We start from the raw sequence: 21777 nt of genomic DNA, 5'->3' as shown, positions 1-21777 counted from the left end.
ATTCATTATTCTAGACATCACATGATGTATCTGTTGGAATAAAAATGGTGCTTGCCTTGCTCCCTGAACTGTGGGAGAAACTGTGGGAGGTTGTACTGTGAAGTCATTAAGCTCTGGAAGGTTCCTGCCTGAGAGCCCAGTGTTATTGATGTTTCTTCCCTTCCTCAAGGCCTGGTGAGCGGAGTCCTTTGCTCTGGGCGGGGCCCAGGGAGAGGGGCCATCATCTGGGCCTGTACGCATACTTGATTTCTGAATGGATGTACATTTTTACTGTGATCTTGGTCCCAAATACAGATTTCTTACCTGTTCTCACTGAATGTGCCTGATTCTTGTAAATTCTAATTTGCCTACTTGTTCTTGGTATTGTGTGTGTGAGACTCTGTGTCCAAGAAAGAAGTCATAGAGTAAGAATATTTTAGCGCCATGGAAGAAATCCTTTTATGATTTCTAATAAATATTTATTTTGCCTTGTTATGATTGTGTTTCATCCTTCTCTTAGACGTGCCAATATGAAAACTGACTGGAAATTCTAGAGTGTTGCTTGACATGAGGGGGTAAAGGGAAAGCCACGTTTTGGATCCATAGCATTATTATTGGTGCTAACTCAGGGACCAAGTTAGCATGCTAACACATGCCACTTTTGTAGTGTTCATGCCTCAAAGCGCCTCAAGGCACCACTACCCCATTTGAACCACTCAATGACTCTGGAAGCAGTTTGAGGTAAAAGGAGACTCAGGAGGCTGAAGTGACATCCCAAGGCAGCACAGCTTAGCCAGCTTAGCAGTCCAGTCAGCATGATCTCTGAGCACTTCTCTATGTAGCCATGCCTGCAGGCTCACAACTAATTTTGCATGGATATAAAACCATGGCTCTACCTGGAGACCAGAAAGTATAAATCCCTCTTTTGTCTACTTCATAGGACTCTCTTCATGAGCAGGCGAAGAGAAAATGGATATGAAAGAGCTGATCAGAGGACTGATTATTGCACAACTCCTAAGTGTATGTGCCCTTTTTTCCATTCTTTTATTTCATAAGGATGGCAATTCTCAACCTGAGTGCCAAAACATTGCTGGGTCTGAATGAGTTGTAGAACTTGCAAACAATTTATTAAGTGATGTGCTGCATTTGGTGAATTATATACTTAATTCAGATGATTTCCAGAATGCCCTTCACTGGGATGCGTCTTCTTGAGTGGCAAAGAAATGGGAATCATACATAATCCACATCCCAGCTCAAATATACTTGAGCCTATAATCTAGGAATGTGCCATTCATGGAAACATTCTGGGTGGATGGATAGGAAAAGGGTGGGATGTTAGGTCCATGGAAATGAATATTCTTATAGCTCTTGATATTGTGAAAAATTACCTTCCACCTTTGGGTGCTTTTAACAACAAAGTTTTATTGCTATGATGAGTGTTATACCCCCATTTAATAGGTGAGGAAATTGAGACTTAAAGAGAGATGGAATAACAGAGAAAGGTCATGTTTTTTCCTGGGCCACGACCCAGGTTCTCTAAATTTAACTGGTGCTAGCCCAGTAGTGCCTATGAATTTGTTTAACAGGTGATCTAGCCTTGCCTGAGTCACACTTAAAAATAATGCAGGTAATGGGAGTGTGAGTGTGAAACAAGGTTTCAAGACAGAAACATTGTGAGTAAAGGCCACAGTAGTATGGAGCAGGTGCATTTGAGGAAGGAGAAATCTATGTGGCCCAGTTGCTGGCAGCATGAGGGTAAAGAAATCTGGAGAGGTGGGCAGAGGCCAGAGCAGGCAGGATCTATCCAGTCATAGTGAGGCTTTGAGATTTCATATCAAAGTTTAGGGCGATTTTCAAATGTGAACATTTGCCTGCTTTTGCAATGGGGTTGGAAGTTTTAAAGGGTGTATGTCCGTCTGCCATCTGTTGGGACACACTCTGCAGAGTGTAGAGTGCACTGAGTTTTGCTTGGGAGTGGTGGGAATTCTTAGGAAGTGACTGGGAAAGAAAGAAGGCAAAGAGAAAGCAGAGCACTGGTGGACTGTTAAGACATTTCAGTAGAGAAAGGATGTTTGAGCACACTCATTTACTCATCTAACCTTCACTGGGCTCTTATTAGAATGCAGGTCCTCAGAAAGACACCATTAATGTCTTCAAGATGGGATGGAAGCAGAGAGGGAGAAAGGGGAAAGTCAGGACAGCTTATGGGTGAAATGAGAGTTGAGTTGCATTTTGAAGGAAAGACAGGAATTAGCTAAAGTTCTGAGGAGCAGGGGAAAGATGGAAGAAGGAAGGAGAAAATTCTAGGTGGAAGGACCAACCTGTGTGAAGGTATATAGAAATAAAACAACAGGAAACAGACCAGAACAGAGTTGACCCAAAGGGAGAGGAGGCTAAAGAAGTTGGCGGGAAGGGAAGGGCAGATCTTAAAGGGCCTTTTGCAAGAATCTGAATGTGAATAATGTATTAAGTACATACTCTGTCCTAGGCACTGTGATAAGTGCTCACATGCACTGGCCCACTGAATCCTCACACTAATCCCAGGAGAGGGGCACTATTATTACAAACAATTAACCCACATTTAGTAATTGAGAAAAATGAGTCTGCAGATTATTAGAAATAACCAAAGTGAGACTGAAAGTGGCTAAAGTCACATAGCAATGTTATATTTTTTAAAAAATCACATTTAATTAGATGCTCTGGTGACTATAAATGTGTCAAAGAAAATTAGACTTGATAGAAATAATACAAATATATTTGTATTTGTATTTTTATAATACAAATATAAATATAATACAAAAATATAATATAATAAATATAAAAATATAATACAAAAATAATACAAATATAAATATATTTGTATTATTTGTAAATAATACAAATATAAATAAAATGAGAGGAAAATTGCACATTGTAAATTTTGTAGCTAAAATTTGATAGAAGAACAAAGTATTGCCAAAATTTACATCTGGAAAAAATTGACCCAGAAAAATTGGACTTAGACATAAAACATCAAGTAACACTCACAGTGGGATACCCAGGAAACTGGGTAAAGCTTGTAAATACAAAAACTGATAATTTTTTACAACAGACTTCAGAAGGAAGAGACTTTATTGCAGTGAAAATGATTTTGGTAAAGTACCACAAAAGTGCTGAAATAATTAGAAACAGTTTAATTGTACAATAGAGAACACTGAATAAGGAATAAAATTTGGCTTAATGGGGCATGCTCTGGAAGAATGAAAATGTTTATATCTATATCTGTTCAGAAAATGTTAGTATGATTTTGGTAAATACATTTGAAACTGTTAACATGAGTGTTTTGGGGTCCAAATCATGGGATAAAAATGCCCCTTACTTGGCTGCTTTGGCCCTAGAGGAGGGTTCCTGCAGGGGCTGGAAAGAGAGGAAAGCAGCATTTCAGCCCAAGGACCTTTGAAAAGAAGAATCATGGGAGGTGAGGGACTTGCGTATTTAGAACACAGGGAAATTTCCTGAAAGAATGTATTTGCAAACCAGAGACATGGATATGGGTCATATTTCCACTAGTGTCCCCTGCCCTCTGCTGCTGGAGCTCCCACCTATGCTGCTGGAGCACAGGGACATCCTCACATATCGGCTGGGGAGAGAGCAAGTGTGTTCTTTCAAAATGAGAAGTGACAGCTGTGAGGAATATGCCTCTTACGCCTTTGCCACGTGGGGAAGGAACATTAGGAGCAAGAGGGCACGCTAGTGAGGAGACGCTTTGTGGGCAAAGGACCATTCAGAGTTTCTTCATTTATTCATGATGGTACATTAACAATCAGCCCTCATTTGTCATTCACATTTCATCTTCAAAAGAACATTTAAAAATCTCCTATGGGTATCACAACTATTACTAATGTTTATTGATTGGATACTTAATATCATCATTAATTCAAATATGAAATAGCATAGAATTTAAAAAGAGTTAAGTCTGCACCATTAGTTTCTAATAACATTTACACATTACTTGAAAACATACCACACTTAATTCTCTGCCCAAAGTAGTACTTTTTTGGGGTGTACAGTATCTCTTTCAATTTTTATATTTGAACTTAAAGGCTATGTATTAAGAATATTAAACTATCAAAGTACCATGTATAAAAAGCTATGCAGAAATAAGACATGCATTTCTTCAAGTAAGCTACATACATAAAGTATGATATCTTTAAAAATATTCATTAATTTATTCATTCAAGAAATTCACCTGAATGCTCACTGTGTGCAAGGCACTAGACTCAGTGCAGGGGATGTGAAGCTGAGTGAGGCACAGTCCTGCTCTCCAGGAGCTTACAATCTAGTAGAGTTTTTCAAGATACTGGATAAGCAGCAAGCTAGAAGTGACTTCTAATGTAAAGAGGAGTGAATACTTTTTGCATTGAGTGTTAATTTAGTTGTCTTTGCGAAAGCTTCATTCTTTTCATAATATGCAGCTTCATTTATGAACACAGGGTACACCGTACAGTCTCCGCCCAATGGAACAGTCTTTCCATCAAGAGTTAAAAACATGGGATCCCCAGGGTGCAATGGTTTCCAGTCTTGATCCTCTCAGGAAACAATTAAAATACATAAATTATATTTGGCTTTTCTCTCACTCTAAAAATGTTATGTCAATGTCTATACAACTAACAAATGACAGCATTGCATTCTTGAGATGCCTTGAGACACTTGTGGTAATCTGACTAAATGGATATTGAGTTATTTTGGCAGCGATGTTAAGAGTTCCCTTTTAATTTTTATAGCTGATACATTAGCTTTCTTTAATACCAAGGTTGCCTTGAATGTTATCAAAGAGATTTATAATGTTAAAAGGAAAAACTAAATGTATTATCTCCCTATGTGTATATTCTTTTTCATTTGCTTGCTGGAGTTAAATTCTGCTCAGCAAAATTTAGGAGATATCCATTAAGACTCTAATGTGGGCAAGAAATTTCTCTGTTGGGGACATAAATATGAGTAATGCTGTGCCTGCATACAAGGAAGTTCTTTTCTTTTCTTTTTTTTTTTAAATTTCTTTTATATTCTTTTATTTATTTATTTATTTTTAAAAGCTTTATTTATTTATTTATACAAGCACTGGGTACAGTTAGAAGCGCGGAGGGTGAGAGAATTCACCAGAGTCAGAGCGGGGAGCAGAGCAGGCAGAGGGACCGAAGTACACTGCTGAGGGGAGCAGCGGGCGGCAGGAAAGGTCTGCGCGCCATGTGGGACCCTCCTCCGGTGGGAGCAGCCTGGGATCGAACCGGCACTGCGGAGGCTGCAGGCAGCCTCGCAACCCAGCTCTCAACCACTGCGCCACTGGGGAGGCCCAGGAAGTTCTTTTCTGATGGAGATTGGTGAGGGGTGGTGGATGACTGGTTAAAGCCTAGGACAAGACTTGTTATCACAATATGTGTCTTCATAATGTGGTTAAAAATGGAGCTATCTGAAACTGTCTGTACCAGGGATTTGAACCTTTGAATGTGAAAACACGAGTGCTCACACACTACAGGGACCTTAAGAGCATTAATTTTCAAACTGTGACATGTTTGCAAATCACATAGAGATTTTGTTAAAATGCAGATTCTGATTCTGTGGGGCTGGGGTGGGGCCCTGAGATTTTGTATTTCTAATATCAGCATTACCTGCAAGTTATTAGAAAAGCACATTTTCATTCCTGCTGTAGACCTACTAAATCAAAACCTTCATGCTAGCAGATCCCCAGAGATTTACATGTGCAGCATTAAAGTTTGAGAAACATTGCATTCGAGCCATTTTCTCAATGCTGGCTATAAATTATAATTACCTGGGATGTCTCAAAAAGGGTTAAAAGTCCCCAGCTTTGATAATGTACCAGATATCCTCCCTCTCTGAGGCCTGAAGGTGGGTAGGGTCCTCAGACTGGGGGGGATGGAAACTTTGTTCCTCCCTGCTTTGCCTTTATCTTTGTCTGTTCCAGATTTAAGCCTTCTATACTCTCCCAAGATCCTTTTCTTTCTCCTTCACCGTGCCATTATTGATCAGACCATATAAGAAGCAGTTACCAGGGTTCTGAGCAGTCAGGGAATGGTGGCAGAAAATGTTCTGAAAAGAAGTCCGGATTATTTTATTCTGACTTATTCAGTGGTGATCACAGGCAGCAATTAGGTCAAGTGCAAAAAGCATTAGCTCTGAATCTGCCATTGATAGCTATATTATTATAGGAAGGATTTCACTTCTGAGCCTCCGAAACAGACATAATAATTCCTGCCCATTACATGTGGGCAGGAATTTTATCTTCTCTGAGAGACTGTGTGTGACCATGTCTCCTCCACCTCACTATTCTGTTATGGTATCTGGTTATTTTAATTTCTAGGCTACAGTTTAGACTTTAGTTTATCTAGATGATAAATTCCATGAGAGTAGAGACCATGTTTATGGATGTATCCCCACAGCCAGCACAGGATATGCTCAACAAATATCTGTTGAGTGAAGAACTGAATATCTAATCTATATTGCTATGTTTTTGAGAGCATCAAATGCACTGAGTATGTAAATGCCTTATGAGCTGTAAAGCTCTAGTCAAATATAAGGCATCATCATTTTGACTATTTTAAAAAATAATAAATGTTACCTGCAGATTAGGGTGGATAATAGCAGTAATTTCTCCACATTTATTCCTGGGATAGTCAACTTTTTCCAGTACTTTATAGACTTCAATAGTACAGGGAGGAAATTCTTTTCCTATAGCAAAAACAATATGTATAATAGCGATGACAAAATAAAAAACCTCCTGAAAAAGGGAAGTTAATATTTTAAGGAAGGAAGAACAATAACCAAAAAAATGAGGACTGTTACAGGGAGAAAACACACACACACACACACACACACACACACACACACACACACATACTTTTACAATTAGAGAAACAACTCCATTCATTGAAATTACTTACCTTTATTGAAATTATGTACAAAATCAAGGGCATGTTTAATTATTTTTCTCATTTGATCCAAAATATCTGCTCTCAGAACTCCGTGAGGTTGGGGACCAACTTCTACGCCTATTGCAGAAGAGAAGAGAGTCACATTTATTATTACAATATAATACATGTTTGAAGACTTGAATATATCAATATGTAGAATCCCATAATTAAAAATTATTAAGAAGGTAGAGCATGTAGCATCATGGAAAATATTTGCAACAAAATGGTATGGCAAAAAATAAAGTAGAACATTTACATGTACAAGTTATATGCACAATGAATAAAGACTGGGAGAGACCATGGAAAATTATCAGGTATGTTAATGTAGTAAGGTTTTTTTCTTTAAATATCCTTCAACAGTGCTAAAATATCTAAAAACCATAATATAGTAGGAGGGGTAAACAAATTTATACTTATATTCAATAAAATAACACATGGTCACAAACAAAACCTATCATAAGCCTATCATTAAACTTCGACAGTAGGAAAGACATCTATTTAGCCACGGAAATCTAGTCTAGATAAGGTATGAATTTAAATCAACATGACGATCATTTGACCCTAAAGCAACATTCTTGCTCTTAACATAACAACTCATCCTGATATGGTAGACCACAAGGACTCAACAGATATTTATAGCGCACTGCACACTAAAAATAATGAATACATACTCTTCTCAAGTGCCTGTGGGATGTTTTCCATGATAGACCACCAGTTGGGACACAAAATAAGTGTCAATAACTTCATGAAGATTGAAATCTCTGATCACAATGGTATTAAATTAGAAATAAACCACAAAAGAAGGAAAAACCTCTAATATGTGGAGAGCAAACAACACACTACTGAATGACTACTGAGTTAATGAGGAATCAAAGAAATTTAAAATACCTTAAGACAAATGAAAACGAGGAAACACCTTACCAGAACATACGCTACACAGCACAAAAAGTACTAGGTGGGAAGTATATAGCAATATAGGTTCAAATCAAGAAACAAGAGCTCAAATAAATAATCTTACCTTTCACCTTAAGGAAAAGAAAAAGATGAGCAAATGAAATCAAAAACCAGTAGAAGGAAGGAAATAATAAAAATTAGAAATAGAAATCAGAAAGACAATCCAAAAGATTAATGAAATCAAAAGCTGGTTACAAAATAGACAAACCTCTAGCGAGGCTCTAAGGAAAAACAGGGAGAAAATTCAATAAATAGAAACAAAAGAGAGTTACAATAGACATCTAAGAAATACAGAGGGTCATAAGAAATTACTATGAACAACTCTAAGCCAGTGAATAATCCAGAAGACACAGGCAAATTCTTAGAAATATACAACCTTCTAAGACTTAATCAGAAAGAAAACCTGAACAGACCAATTACAAACAAGGACATGGAAACAGTAATCAAAAATGTCCCAAAACACAAAAGCCCAGGGCCAGGGAGTTCCACTAGTGAGTTCTTCAATACCTTCAAAGACAAACTAATAACCTGTCCTTCTCAAACTCTTCCAAAAAACAGAAAATGGGAATGTTTCCAAATACATTTTATGAGGCCAATATTACCCTGATACCAAAGCCAGAAAGAGATAACACAAGCAAAGAAAACTACAGACCAATTTCCCTGATGAATATAGATACAAAAATCCTCAACAAAATCTCAGCAAACTGAATTCAACAATGCATTAAAAGGATCATACACCATGATCAAGTGGGATATTTTCCAGGGAGATGATGACGGCTCAACAGCTGAAAATCTACCAATGTAGATTAACCACATTAACAAAAGGAAAGAAAAACTATATGGTTGTAAAAACAGATGCAGGGAAAGCAGTTGATAAGATCCAACTTCCGGGCCTCCCCTGGTGGCGCAGGTGATTGAGAACAGCGCTGTGAAGCTGTCTGCAGCCTCTGCAGCGCCGGTTCGATCCTGGCTGGGCTGGCGAGAATCCTACAACGCGTGACAGACCTCTCCTTGCTCACCCACTGCTCCCCTCAGCAGTGTATTTCAGTAGATCTGCCTGTTCTGCTCCCCACTCTGTCTCTGGTGAATCCTCTCACCCTCCCGCGCATCTGGCCTGTACCCCGGTTCTTATATGCATGAATAAGTAAGTCTTTAAAAAAAAAATCCAATTTCCATACAGGATAAAAACCTTCAAAAAACTGGAGATAGATGAAACATTTCTTAACATAATAAGGTAAAAAAATGTAAACCTATAGCTAATATTATTCTCAATAGTGAAAAACTGAAAGTTTCCACTAATATCTGTTATAAGGATGTCTACTTTCACCACTACTATCCAACATAGTAGAAAAATAATGTAGGGGTTCCCAAAATATTAAAAATATATCTACCATTTAATTCAGCAATTCTACTCCTAAGGACATGAAAATGCTAATTCAAAGGGATATATGCACTCTTAGGTTCACTGAAGCACTATTAACAATCGCCCAGTTAGAAAGACCACCTAAGTGCTCAAGGTCAGATCAGATGAGGTCAGATCAGATGAGGGTTAGGAAGATGTGATATATATATATATATATGTATATGTATATATACATATATATATATATACATACATACATATACATACATATGCACAACAGAATACTATTCAGTTATAAGAAAAGACACTCTTGCCATTTGTGACAACTGGAGGATGGACATGGAGAGGATAATGCTAATTGAAGTAAATCAGAAGGAGTAAGACAAACACTAGATAGTTTCACTTATATGCAGAATATAGAGAAGCAAAACAAACGGTCAGATAAAGCCAGTAACAATCCCTAGAAGTCCCACTACAGAATTGAAGTGACCAGAGGTAGAGGAGAAGGGGAAGCAAAGTGGGAAGGGGCACAAGGGTCTATGGTGGGGGACTGTGGGTGTGTTGGTGGAGGGTGTGGTGTGGTAACATACATCTGAAGGGTGTATACCTCTAAACCTATACCTATACCTCTAAACCATATATAGTGTTATAAGCCAATGTTACATCAATGAAAATAAACAAACAAATATTCTTTAAAAATAATTTTATCAGTGTTTCATCCAGGACATAGTTTGTTCAGTGTGATAATGGGAAATAGGACTTACCAACAGGATACTTGGCTATGGAACGGGTGGTTGCATATTTGAGGGAAGGATGCTCAATAAGATAGACATAGCAAGGCAATGGAGCTAAAGAAGTCTGAAAAGAATTTAAAACATCTTTTTTATTATGCAAAGACCATGTTTTTATTCTGTTTGCTGCTAGAGTCAATAATACCTTCAGTATATTTTAATTTATCAACTAAGATTAGCTTTATGAAACATACCCTAAGACCCAATATTATTATTGTATATTTGAATTATGAATAGTGTTCTGGGTAAAATGTATAGTAAATGATTTTCTGAATCCAGATCAAAGAGTATGAAATAAAATTTCCTTCTGAATGGATTTTGTATTTTTTTCCCAATATTTGTTACACTTACTATTTAGCTTAGTCTTGGTATCCTAAAGAAGTCAGTTTCTATTTCTGTGGTCCAGGTCTCTACATATGTTGGGGAACTTCCCCAACCCCCACTTATCTGAATGAGAATTCAAAACAGGCCTCCCAGTTTTGATGACAATGCAAGTCAGGCTTCTCTGGTGCCTGGTAACCAAAGCATTCAGCTCTCCCTTTAAGGAGTAAAAGAATAGCTGCATTATGATCTCCTCCCAGAATTACTATCTAGTTATTAAACACTCAAGGGAAACAAAAACAACAGCATTTCACAAAAATTAACCTTTACTATCTGTTAGATATTAGGCTAAAAACTTTAAATATTTATCTCATTTATGGCTTTTATAGTCCTATGAGGTTAAGTGTTATTAACCAATTTTACAAAATGAAGAAAGCAAGGTTTTGGGAGCTGAGCATCTTGTCCGAGGTTTGTAAATGACAAAACCAGGATTTGAAACCAGCTGCTTCTAGCTACATTGCTAAAACTCTTTTCACTAAATCATACTAGGTTTTTGGAAGGAAGGTTATCTATTATTCAGAAATAAGAATATAAGTCATTATTTTGTTTTTGCTTGGTAGGTATTTTCCAGCAATTTTTCTCTAGCTATAGACACTGGATGGCTACCGTTTTCATCTTCTAGATTTCTGTTGTATGAAGTACATACTACAATTATTTGTTGTATGAGGTACTGAAAGATTGGTGATTACTGAAGTACCTAAATCAATGACAAAAAAGGTAGTACTAAAGAGTCAATCTTTTAATCACTGATCCTTAGTTAGCGTTAAATGCCTGTTACTTGAGCTTCCTAAAACTGTAGTTGAAGTATTTCCACCCTATCATTTAAATTTTGGTACCCATTTTACCCAGGTTTACCAACTAGCCTGTGATTGATGGCTGTCTGGATAAGAGATTTATAATTTCAAAGACATAAGAATCACATATTTTATTATTTTATTCATCATATTTATTCTTTTATGCATTTCCTTTTCTTCTGCCTGTGCCACTGACTCTCTTCTGGTGCTCCTTAACACTCCCCATCTCTCTGGGGCACTCCTCCTAACCCTTTCCTTCTTGTTCATATCCGCATTTGACTTAAAAAGTACAGGCTCTATGCTAACTTATAAATAAATAACATTGACGTTACCTTAATATAATGACACATCTGAATTAAAAAGTCATTCCGGGAATCTTCAAGAATAAGAGTGCAACCCATATTAGAAGTAGTGTTGTGAAGGTCAAAAATAATGTCATAGGAATCTTCACTATCTTTTGGGCCAAATAAATGGTTTATTTCTTGAGCCCTTCTCACTTCATATGGCAAATCCTCTGACATTTTTTTGCTGTTATTAGCAGAAAGAAAAATATTAATAACATCTGTGGCTAAAATAACATAAATATTCAATAAGAACACAGTGTATAAGGAACCCGTTGCCAAATCATTAATATGAAAAATCTGTGAGGGAAGGGAAACATATGGAAAGTTTATAAGTGAAAAATTACATTTTTACCTCCATTTGATTCCATATAATGCTGCATTGACATACCTGCAAATAATCATTTATATGGCTAGTCACAGGAAGGCCATTTCAAACAGAATTTACCATTTGACTTCCACTTTGAATAAAATCTACTCATTAGTTAACCATCAGCTTCTCAGTAGTTTATATGTACTGGGCTACTATGGGACCAGACCATCAAATGCATTTATATATACTGTATACTCTAGCTAGATCTAATGCACTAAAACAATTAAATGTAGGTGCTCACACAAACCAATTAGGGATTCCTAGTTGAAGTCCAGGAATCACTAATGGTCTACGGACAAGTTTTGCAGACAAAAGTCTGTAAACGCTGAAAAAAAAAGTGAAATGTGGATGAGGGGTAATAGCTTTTTATTGGCTTCTCAAATGAATCCCTCTCTGCCCACTCTTCTTCTCCCACAATGGTTAGGATACATTTTTAACCATACATGATGATGGTTTAAACAGATTTTTCCTCATTAAGTCATTCAACTTCATTTCTCTCTAATTTAATTTATTTTCATGCCCTGACTACTTTTTCTAGTATCTTCTAGGGACCTACAGTTTCACCTGAATAATCCCTACCTGGAAAGCAATCAAGAAGCTGGAGCACCCATTTTTTTGGACTAAGAAACAAAAATCAAGAGGACAAAAGATGCATGCTAAAGATGGTCTAGTGGTAAGGTGGAAAGGCCTGAGGATTTATCACTGAGCTGCTGTAGCAGCCCTGGACTCCTGACCTCTGAACTCATTATTTATGGAAAAGAAACGCTATTTGTTCAAGCCACTGTTTTCAGGTTTCTGTTATAAGCAATTAAACATAGTCCCTAACATATATATGTTTTATATATATATATATATATACACACACACACACACACATACACACACACACTTAAAAAATGAATTCACAAACAACCCTATAAGTCCTTTCACCACCAATTGATTTGCTTCTAATTCTTCCCCATGTGAACAAATGACACCAGTAGTCACTCAGTTTCTCAGAGTCAAGGCTTGAAGTTTTCAAAGATAATGGGACTTTGAATTATCATGTCTGGAGTTCCAAGTACCACAGGAAGAATCCAAAGAGATAAAGCCAAAAAAATAGGTAGAGGGAAGATCCTAAAGGGTGGTATTAGCTATATGAAGTTATTTAAATCTATAGGGGATTTAGGAAGGATTTTCAGCAGGGAAGAGACATGATAAATTTGTGTTAGGATGATCCCTCTATAGCTGCCATAATACAGAGAACTGATGTCAGGAAGAGTAAAAGAAGATGCAGAAAGAGTCATTAGGAGGTTGCTCTGGTATTTCTTTAAAAATATAGTAAGAGGAAATAACTAGGGCAGTGAAAATTGAGAGAAAGTTTGATTTTGTGAAACACTTGCAATTATTCAGTACCTGAATAACTGAATGACTTACAAACCACTAGGCAGATGTGGGGGAACAGGGAAAGTTGTAAGATAATTTCCATAGGGGATTTGGTGGCTAATGGTGACATCACTGAGATGCAGAATACAGCAATAGGAACAAATTTGGGAAAGGAGGGACTGAAAAAGGTAGTTTATCATGTCATAAATCTTCATAAATGCCCTGAGAGAACTGTCTAGCTTCTAAACAGTGTTAAAGGTAACATATAGGAAGAGAATTTAATTTAAAAGACTGTTTTCACTGAAATATATACCACTGAGTAGTCATAAAAAGAAAACTTACCCTAGTCCATTTCAGGGTTATTTGGGAAGATAACACAACAACTAAGAGAGTTATTTTTCAACAAACAACAACTAAGAGAGTTATTTTTCAACAAATTCTTACTTGTAATATAAACATTATTTAGCAACTATTTTAGGTGGATAAACATTACTTGTGTCAACATAACTTGAGTCATGACAATAAAACATTTCTGAAATCAAAATTTATGCTAAAAATGAAAAAAAAAATGTCAGTAAAACTGTGACTTACCACACAAGGTATATAACTAACATATAATTGCTCTGAAAAACATCTACTTCATAAAGTAAGATATATTTGTACTATATAGTAATCATCCTTTGATTTGTGGTGAGATTTAACTTAGGTAACCTCTGAACTCAGATCACATTTAATAGAAAATCAGCACATAAAGCAGTACTGTGAGAGGCATATCTGTGCATGTCTTATAGCTAGTAGTCTGCCAACTCCTGGAGTGTAGAAACCACTTTATACATAGTTTTGAACTCCTACGGTGCCCTGAGAAGAGTAGGTATTTAATAATATTTTTAGGTAAATGAGAAGAAGCAGTTAAAAAGCAAGTACTCAGAAGCCTATATATCTATAGTAGTACCTATAATGATGTAATCAAAGGCAAAAATAGTTAATAAAGACATACCTAGGTGTTATGACTGTATATATAATGTGTTATAAATAAGTCAGCCTTCACCTCTCATTAATTCATCACTGAGTTAAATACATCTACTCATCAGATCACAGAATGTTTTAATGTTTTCTGATGATAGGTTTTTAGTCACTCTTTCATTAAAGACATAATTGGAACATCGCATTTTTCTTGACTAGAACTTTATAAACTACCATAAACAGAATTGAATAATAAAAAAGTAGTGAATAACCTAGAAAGTTAATAATACATTTGTATGCAAGCACACTGGTAAAACACCAATTTAAAGCAAAAAAGTAATAAACTTAGTTACTTATGCTTCAGTCTTTGTAAAATACATTTAAAAAGAAAACCAGTTAAGAACAGTGTGGTGCTTTTAAAAGTTTATAAAATATCATGTGAACGCTTGGTTTAGAGTGTTGTGCAATTCATAATGGAGTATGATTAAAAGTGAAAGTGATTTTACATTAGCAACAATACGTACTAGTATCACATGCATATACATTTACATGTTCTCTCCCACAGTCCACTTTACACACACACACACACACATGCGCACAATACAAGATGCAGACTTACCCAAGATTTTCAAGGTCAAAAACTCGATTAAGGTCACAGTCAATATATCTGGCACACTTCTTCACTGCTCTTGGATTGGTAATAAATGGCTTTACCTCAAGACCTGTTCTCTGAATCTCAGCGCCATTCTCTAGCCAGTGCTTAACTAGAAATACTCCTGTTAGCTCATTCCCATGAGTTCCTCCAAAGATAGCAACCTTTTTTATAGGATCTCCGTCAAAGTGACAAGTAGTCATTTTGTCAAGTAGTTTTATCTAATTTCTGCAACTGAGAAAGAGAGCAAAGAAAACTTAATTTCTTAAGAAAGATTTATGTCTCAATGAGACTTTAACCAAAGTGCAAAGTGCAGAGTTCTTGCACGGAATATATTTTAATTTTCTGTTACAAGTTCTGAGATCTGTTTATTATATGGGCACTTCCTTCTTTAGTCCTGCCCTTTACCATATTTGGATTAAAATATGCAAAGATCAACAAGAGATTCTGCTGTTTACTTTAACTTCTAACTCCCTCAAATGGTCAGCAGATCTAAATACAATAACAGATTAGCATTTCCAACTAATACAAAATTCCTGTTTTCCCTTCCGCTAGAATGTCACCTAAGGGTGCTTTCATAACTACTTGTAATAATAAAAATATGTTTATACATCCCTAATCCTCAAAAATATAAAAATAAGGATATGGGCCATAATATGCATGTTATTATTCAATATTTACATTTCCACTTGCATTCAAAAACATTTCTTCTCTGTATGATTCAGGAATTTTTCATTATCTGAGGACATTTAAATCTTATCTCTATAACCTGCCAGAGGCAGATCCACAGAGACCCACTCTGGAACCAGCACTTTCTGTCAGAATGCTTTTTCATGGCCAGAGACACAAGGACCAAATCAACAATGAATGGGACTTAAAAAAAATACTTTGGAACATGCTTAAATTTCTTTCTCATGAAATTGTTGGTAATTCTATTTTGGCTTCCTCAGGAATTTTCCTCACTTTTGGCCTCTGTATACTAAAAGAAAAGCAACTATTAGTAATTTCAAATTTTTGCAATGAGTGAAAATGTCTTGGGGCAGCTAAATATATACAGCTACATTTTATGAATTTATGTAGACATAGTCTTACTGGCAGCAGGAAATCTCCACTGGAATGTGTTACTCAAGAGGGGGTCTTGTTAGAGGAAACTATGCAGAATACTAAGATGATTACAAGCAAATCTGATTTGATTTCATGCTCAGTCATCTAGAAAGTCAAATATGTTCAACAGGAAATACTATGTACTAGTAATGCTAGATTATTTGACAGGATATAACAAGAATTATTCATTACAATTTCAGAGTATTTTAATTTATAGCATGTCACCTCAGTTTATTCATATAATCACTTTGTAAGATAGGGTGGGTTAGGTATCGAACCCCCATTTCAGTGGTAAAGGAAAGCAAGGTTAAATAATTTGGGTAAGGTTCCACATATAACACAAGAAAATTAGGCCTGGGATCAGGTTTTCTGATTCTAAGTCTAGTGGTTTTCACAGAACAGTAAAGTGCTCCCTGTTATTTTTAGTCTTCTCAAAATTTTAATTTTGTTCTTTTAGAATTTACATAAACAGTCACTACAGTGTGCTCCAGAAACAAACAAGCATACAAACAAAATACATGATACATGTATTTATGATACATGTATTTATGATACATGTATTTATACATGTATTATAAATACACTTATACAAAATACATATAAAATGTGAATGCTTCATAGTATTTAGTAAACCAATTCCTATTATTTCCCTTTAAGAAATTATAATGCAGATAAAACAAAATAATAAAATCTAAATTTACACATTAAAGTTACTAAGAAAAAGCCCCTGTAGCCTTTGATTTTCTACCCACATTAATGTACACTGAACACTTCATTGTCTATGATGAAAACAAGTACAAATATAAACAAATGATAGCTGTATTGTTTAGTTACTTCAATTTTAAAAGCAATAATTATGGTGGATCATTAACAGGATTATGTTTTGCTTCTTTTCTAACAATTTGTGGTTAGTTCTGTCCTTTGCCCTAGTCTGTCTGGAAATGCTGTTTCAGTTATTTACTTGTAGCTGGCACAAATGACTTGCATTTCAAGCTTGTTTTATGGAATTCTAACAGATCAGCACTTTGAAGTACAATTAACATTCATAAAGTTTCCCTTGCATGTCAAAATGAATAACTTTTTGAGAGTTAATGAACTGCAGTAATTCTGTCCTATACTTACCTTGTTTATTGTGTACAGAGTTTGTCTTCTCCAGAAAGCTTTATTAGAGTAAAAAGAGAGCATTTCCTTAGAACTTAGAGCAATGGAGGCTTTTCATACTCTTATACCAACTTAACTTCCAAAAGATTTTTAACTCCCTGTTTCCCAAAGTACTCTAAAATTTTGGACCCCACATATAAATTTTTATTAGTTCTTTTTTTGAGATAGAGAACTGATAGTATACAAAGTGGAACTATTTCTAGTTGTCACTATCTCACTATTAGGTTGAATATTAAATGTTTTTTTGAAGTACTTAAAAGAATTATAACTTCCAGCATTACAGTATTTTTTTTTGAATATTGGTGGCTGATTTATTAGTAAATTACTGTAGTAATATAGTTTAAAACAAAGAGAGAGTAAATTTTTCATAGTCAAGGGGGTTCAATATATTGATGGCAGAAACATTGTGGGAAACAAATTTTAAGGTGTGGTTATTTCCAAAATAGTATGATTGGGGGATAAGGAGTGCCTTCTCTCCAATTGTGCATGAGGTATCTCATATACAATGTGATTATCTAGCAGTCATGTAATCAAACTACTTTCACTACTTTAATTTTCTCTTTCTCCTGTGGCCCTATTGCAGTCCTCTATCCTGATCAACTTTTCAGGTGGGAAGAAATGATAACCAGAACAAGACAGCAAACGAGTTTTGCTGCAGAGAAATGATTTGATAAGATTCAATACCCATTAATGATAAAAACTATAAACAAGATGGGAATAGAAAAAATCTACTTCAATATAATAAAGGCTGTATATCACAAACCAACAGCCAATATATTGCTCAATGGTGAAAATCTTTGTACTCAGTGACTTCACCTAGCACTGGAGGCTTTGCCTAGTGTCAGAGATGAAAACAAAAAATAAAGGGATGCCAACTAGTAAAGAGAAAGTGAAACTATTACTATTCACCAGTAATATATTATATGTAGAAAATCCTAAAGATTACATTTAGAAATAACTCAGAATCACCTGACAGAGGAAGTAAAAGATCTATACAACGAGAACTTTAAGATGTTACTAAAGGATTTAGATAGTGACATAAGGAGATGGAAGGATATCCCATGCTCATGGACGGGGAGAATCAATACACTCAAAATGACTAACCTGCTTAAAACGATGTACAAATTGAATGCAATCCTCATTAAAATACCAGTAATATTTTCAGAGAAAAAACTGAAAAAGTTTTCCAGAAAAAAAATCTTGAAATTTATAGGGAACCACATAAGACCTTGAATTGCAAAAACAACCCTGAAAAAAATGGAAATGAAGATATTATGTTACCTTACTTCAAATTTTACTATAAAGCAACAGTACTACAACAATATGGTATTATCACAAAAATAGATAGATGGATCAATGGAAAAGAATTGAAAGCCTAGAAATAAACCCTTGTAGGTATTAGCACCTAATTGATGATAAAACAGTTATGAACATAAAAATAGGGGAAAGATTTTTCTAAAAAACAGTGTAGGGAAACTTGAAAAGTCACATACAAAAGAATGAAGTTGTATTGCTCTCTCATCCATACACAAAAATAAACCACAAATTTATTAAAGATTTAGATATGTGTGCAACAGAAAAACAAAGAAGGGAAACATTGCTGATGCATTCTAGGATATCAATAATAAAGGTATTTTCGGTGAGTTGATCCCTATGGCAAGAGAATTAAAAAAAAAAAAAAACCACTGGGATCACCTCAAGTGAAAAAGCTTCTACACAGGGCCTCCCTGGTGGCCTAGGGGTTAAGGCTCAGTGCTATGACCATTATGGCCTAAGTTTGATTCCTGGCCAGGGAGCTGACCCACATGGCACAGCAGACCTCTCCTGTCTCACCTGCTGGTCCACTCAGCAGTGTATTTGAGTAAATCTTTCTGTAAATTCTTCAGTAAATTCTGCTCCCTACTCCGTCTCTGGTGAATCCTCTCACCCTCCACTCCCATCTCCACAACTGTTGTATGCATAAATAAAATAAAGCTTAAAAAAAAAAGGTTCTACACAGTGAAAGAAAATACAAGACTATAAATATATACCCTATTGAATGGGAGAAAACATTTGCACAACTGAGAAGCGATTAATATCCAAAATACGTTAAAAGCTCATACAATTCAACAATAAAAAATAACAGTTAATAGATGGGCAGCAGATATGAACAGGTGATTCACCAAAGAATATATACAGAAGGCAAAAAAATATGAAAAATGTTCATTGTAGCTTCTAATAGGAGAGGTATGGATTAAAAACACAATGAAATGCCATCTCCCACCTGCGAGAGTAGCACATACTAAAAAGACTCCCAATAAAGTGTTGGAGAGCATGTGGAGAAAAAGAAACCTATTTTACACTGTTGGTGGGTATGTAAATTGCTGCAGCCATTATGAAAGGCATTATGAAAATCTGGATTTATCCTAAAAAACTAAAAATGGATATACCATACAACCCATCAATTCCATAAACACAAAACCCATATGTTCCATAACGTTCATAGCACCATGATTTATAATAGGTAGGGCATGGAAGCAGCTTAAATGTTGACCAATCAATGATTGAATCAAGAAGATGTGGTATATTCTCACCATGGGGTATTATATAGCCATAAGAAAGGATGAAATTTCAACAAAATGAAAGGAATTTGAGAGAATTATGTGCAGCAAAATCAGATTGATAAAAAAAAATTACCTAACATTTACATAGCAGACAATTTGATAGTGTATAACACTTTCAAAGACCAGTGGACATCAATAAATATCCTAAGGGCTCTGAGGTTAAGAGGGCTGGGGGAGGGAGAGGAACAAGAGATACAGGGATGGTAGTAGGGAAAAATACAAGGAAAATATTACCAAGCTCATTTGGAAAAAAAAGTCTATAAATTGCTACTAGAAATTCCACATAGCTCAAGTCTGCATTCCTTACAGGTGTAGCAAAAGATATTGTTTGTTAGTAGGTATATATATATATATATATATATATATATTTTAAATCAGAAATCTATTTTTGGGGGGATATCAGAGAGATGTTGTACAGGTGTGCAGGTATATATGTAAGTATATGTCATATAAATACGTTACCCTGAAGCTTTTACTCATTTGATTAAAAACAACAACAGGACCTCCCCGGTGGCGCAGCGGTTGAGCACTGGGTTGCGAAGCTGCTCGCAGCCTCTGCAGTGCCGGTTCATTCCCCGGCTGTCCCCGGCCACCGGAGGAGGGTCCCACATGGCGCGCAGACCTCTCCTGCCAGCCGCTGCTCCCCTCAGCAGTGTACTTCGGTCCTTCTGCCTGCTCTGCTCCCCGCTCTGGCTCTGGTGAATTCTCTCACCCTCCCGTGCTTCTGACTGTACCCAGTGCTTGTATAAATAAATAAATAAACAAATCTTTAAAAAAACATTAAAAAACAACAACAACAACAAAACTCCTCTCTGGAACCATGATGAATACAAGTCTTTTAAAATATATTGTTCAAGGTATTTGTCAAATTAAACGGAGATCCTCATTCTTGTTAGGTTTATTCCTTAGTGTGGCGGTGAAAGTTCTCTGCTCTTTGGGCTTAATTTTCCTCTAGAACTACTTCCTAATACTCGCCTTTGTTTGACCTAATAATTATCTCATGGTCTCATAGGTTCAGGTCTTTACTGATAACCTTCCCTTGATCTCTGTGCCTTCTCCACCTCTTCCCTTTATTTATTCCAGCCTTCAAAAGATTCCCAAAGACCTTCAAAAGGTCAGATGAGATGGTAACAACAAAACATAGTCTTTGAATCCCCCCCAAACTAGAATTACTATACCTGGTTTACAATTAGCACTCAATGAACTGCAGCTACTGTTACTCAATAATGGCTAATATTTTTTAAGCATTTATTGTTTGCTAGGACTGCTCATTCTTTAATACTTTAAGGACAATTAAGTAAATACTGTTATCGCTCCTTTACTGAGGAGGAAAATGTAGGTCTAGAGAGGATAAAGCGCTTGCCCACGATCAGAAGGATAGGAAGCGACAGGCTAGCGCCCCAAGGGCCAGAGCTTGGGGTCACGGCACCATTCAGTCTCCTCTCCGGGGGTCTCAGGTTTCTGACACATGTGTGCTTCGCTCCCTCCCATCCCCCCAGGAGCTCGGGCAGCACTGGCTTCCCTTGCTGGCTGCTCTTGGCTCTCCAGGGTGTCAGCTACACCCAGGCCTTCTCTGTCCCACTAGCTTCCCCGCAATGCTCCAGCCCCATTGGTTTGACTCAGAAACTCAGCAGCACCAGGCAAAGCCCTAATGACAAGCAAACCTCGGTTTTGAGGCCAGGGGCCTTTGAGTCATCCTTTTCTACACACACTCCAGCGCGCCACCAGAGTCTTACAATCTGGAGACACGACCTCAGCGTGTGGAAAGGGGTTGGGCCCCCGTCCTCGACTTTTCTCACCAGGCTCGGTCAGAGGACGGTGGGGCAAGAAACCAGACGAGTCTTGCCCCTCGAGCCATCCTTGCGCCACGTACCTCACAGTGTGAGAGGTAAATGTAGGTGTGTTCAGGTTATCGATCCCGACACAGGGCGCAAGCGTCTTTCCCTGGCTGTCAGGAGAAGGGATGACGCCATGGCGCCCACGCTCCA

General features: G+C 36.6%; 1 protein-coding gene across 5 annotated transcripts; it reads right to left on the bottom strand.

Moving 5' to 3' along the window:
- Positions 1 to 2971: 2971 nt before the first annotated feature.
- On the bottom strand, positions 2972 to 21774 carry ASPA (aspartoacylase). Of its 5 annotated transcripts, XM_037494186.2 has the most exons (9): positions 21663 to 21774; positions 18291 to 18434; positions 17148 to 17185; positions 14889 to 15155; positions 11560 to 11755; positions 10026 to 10119; positions 6915 to 7022; positions 6593 to 6702; positions 2972 to 4545 (listed from the first exon to the last, which is right to left on the bottom strand). In XM_037494186.2, the coding sequence occupies exons 4-9, from the start codon at positions 15122 to 15124 to the stop codon at positions 4348 to 4350; spliced, it is 942 nt and encodes a 313-aa protein (XP_037350083.1). In that variant the 5' UTR covers positions 15125 to 15155; positions 17148 to 17185; positions 18291 to 18434; positions 21663 to 21774; the 3' UTR covers positions 2972 to 4347. The 5 variants fall into 5 exon arrangements, with proteins under 5 accessions (XP_037350083.1, XP_037350082.1, XP_054545263.1 ...); XM_037494185.2 differs by lacking the exon at positions 17148 to 17185; XM_054689288.1 differs by lacking the exons at positions 17148 to 17185; positions 21663 to 21774 and adding an exon at positions 21589 to 21620.
- Between the last annotated feature and the right edge of the window lie 3 nt (positions 21775 to 21777).

The sequence above is a fragment of the Talpa occidentalis genome, unplaced genomic scaffold, assembly GCF_014898055.3.
Source record: "Talpa occidentalis isolate TD23 unplaced genomic scaffold, MPIMG_talOcc4v2.1 talOcc4.7, whole genome shotgun sequence".
Taxonomy (NCBI): Eukaryota; Metazoa; Chordata; class Mammalia; order Eulipotyphla; family Talpidae; genus Talpa; species Talpa occidentalis.
The sequence above is the reverse complement of the archived record's forward strand: the minus strand, read 5'-3'. Positions and strand labels throughout refer to the sequence as shown.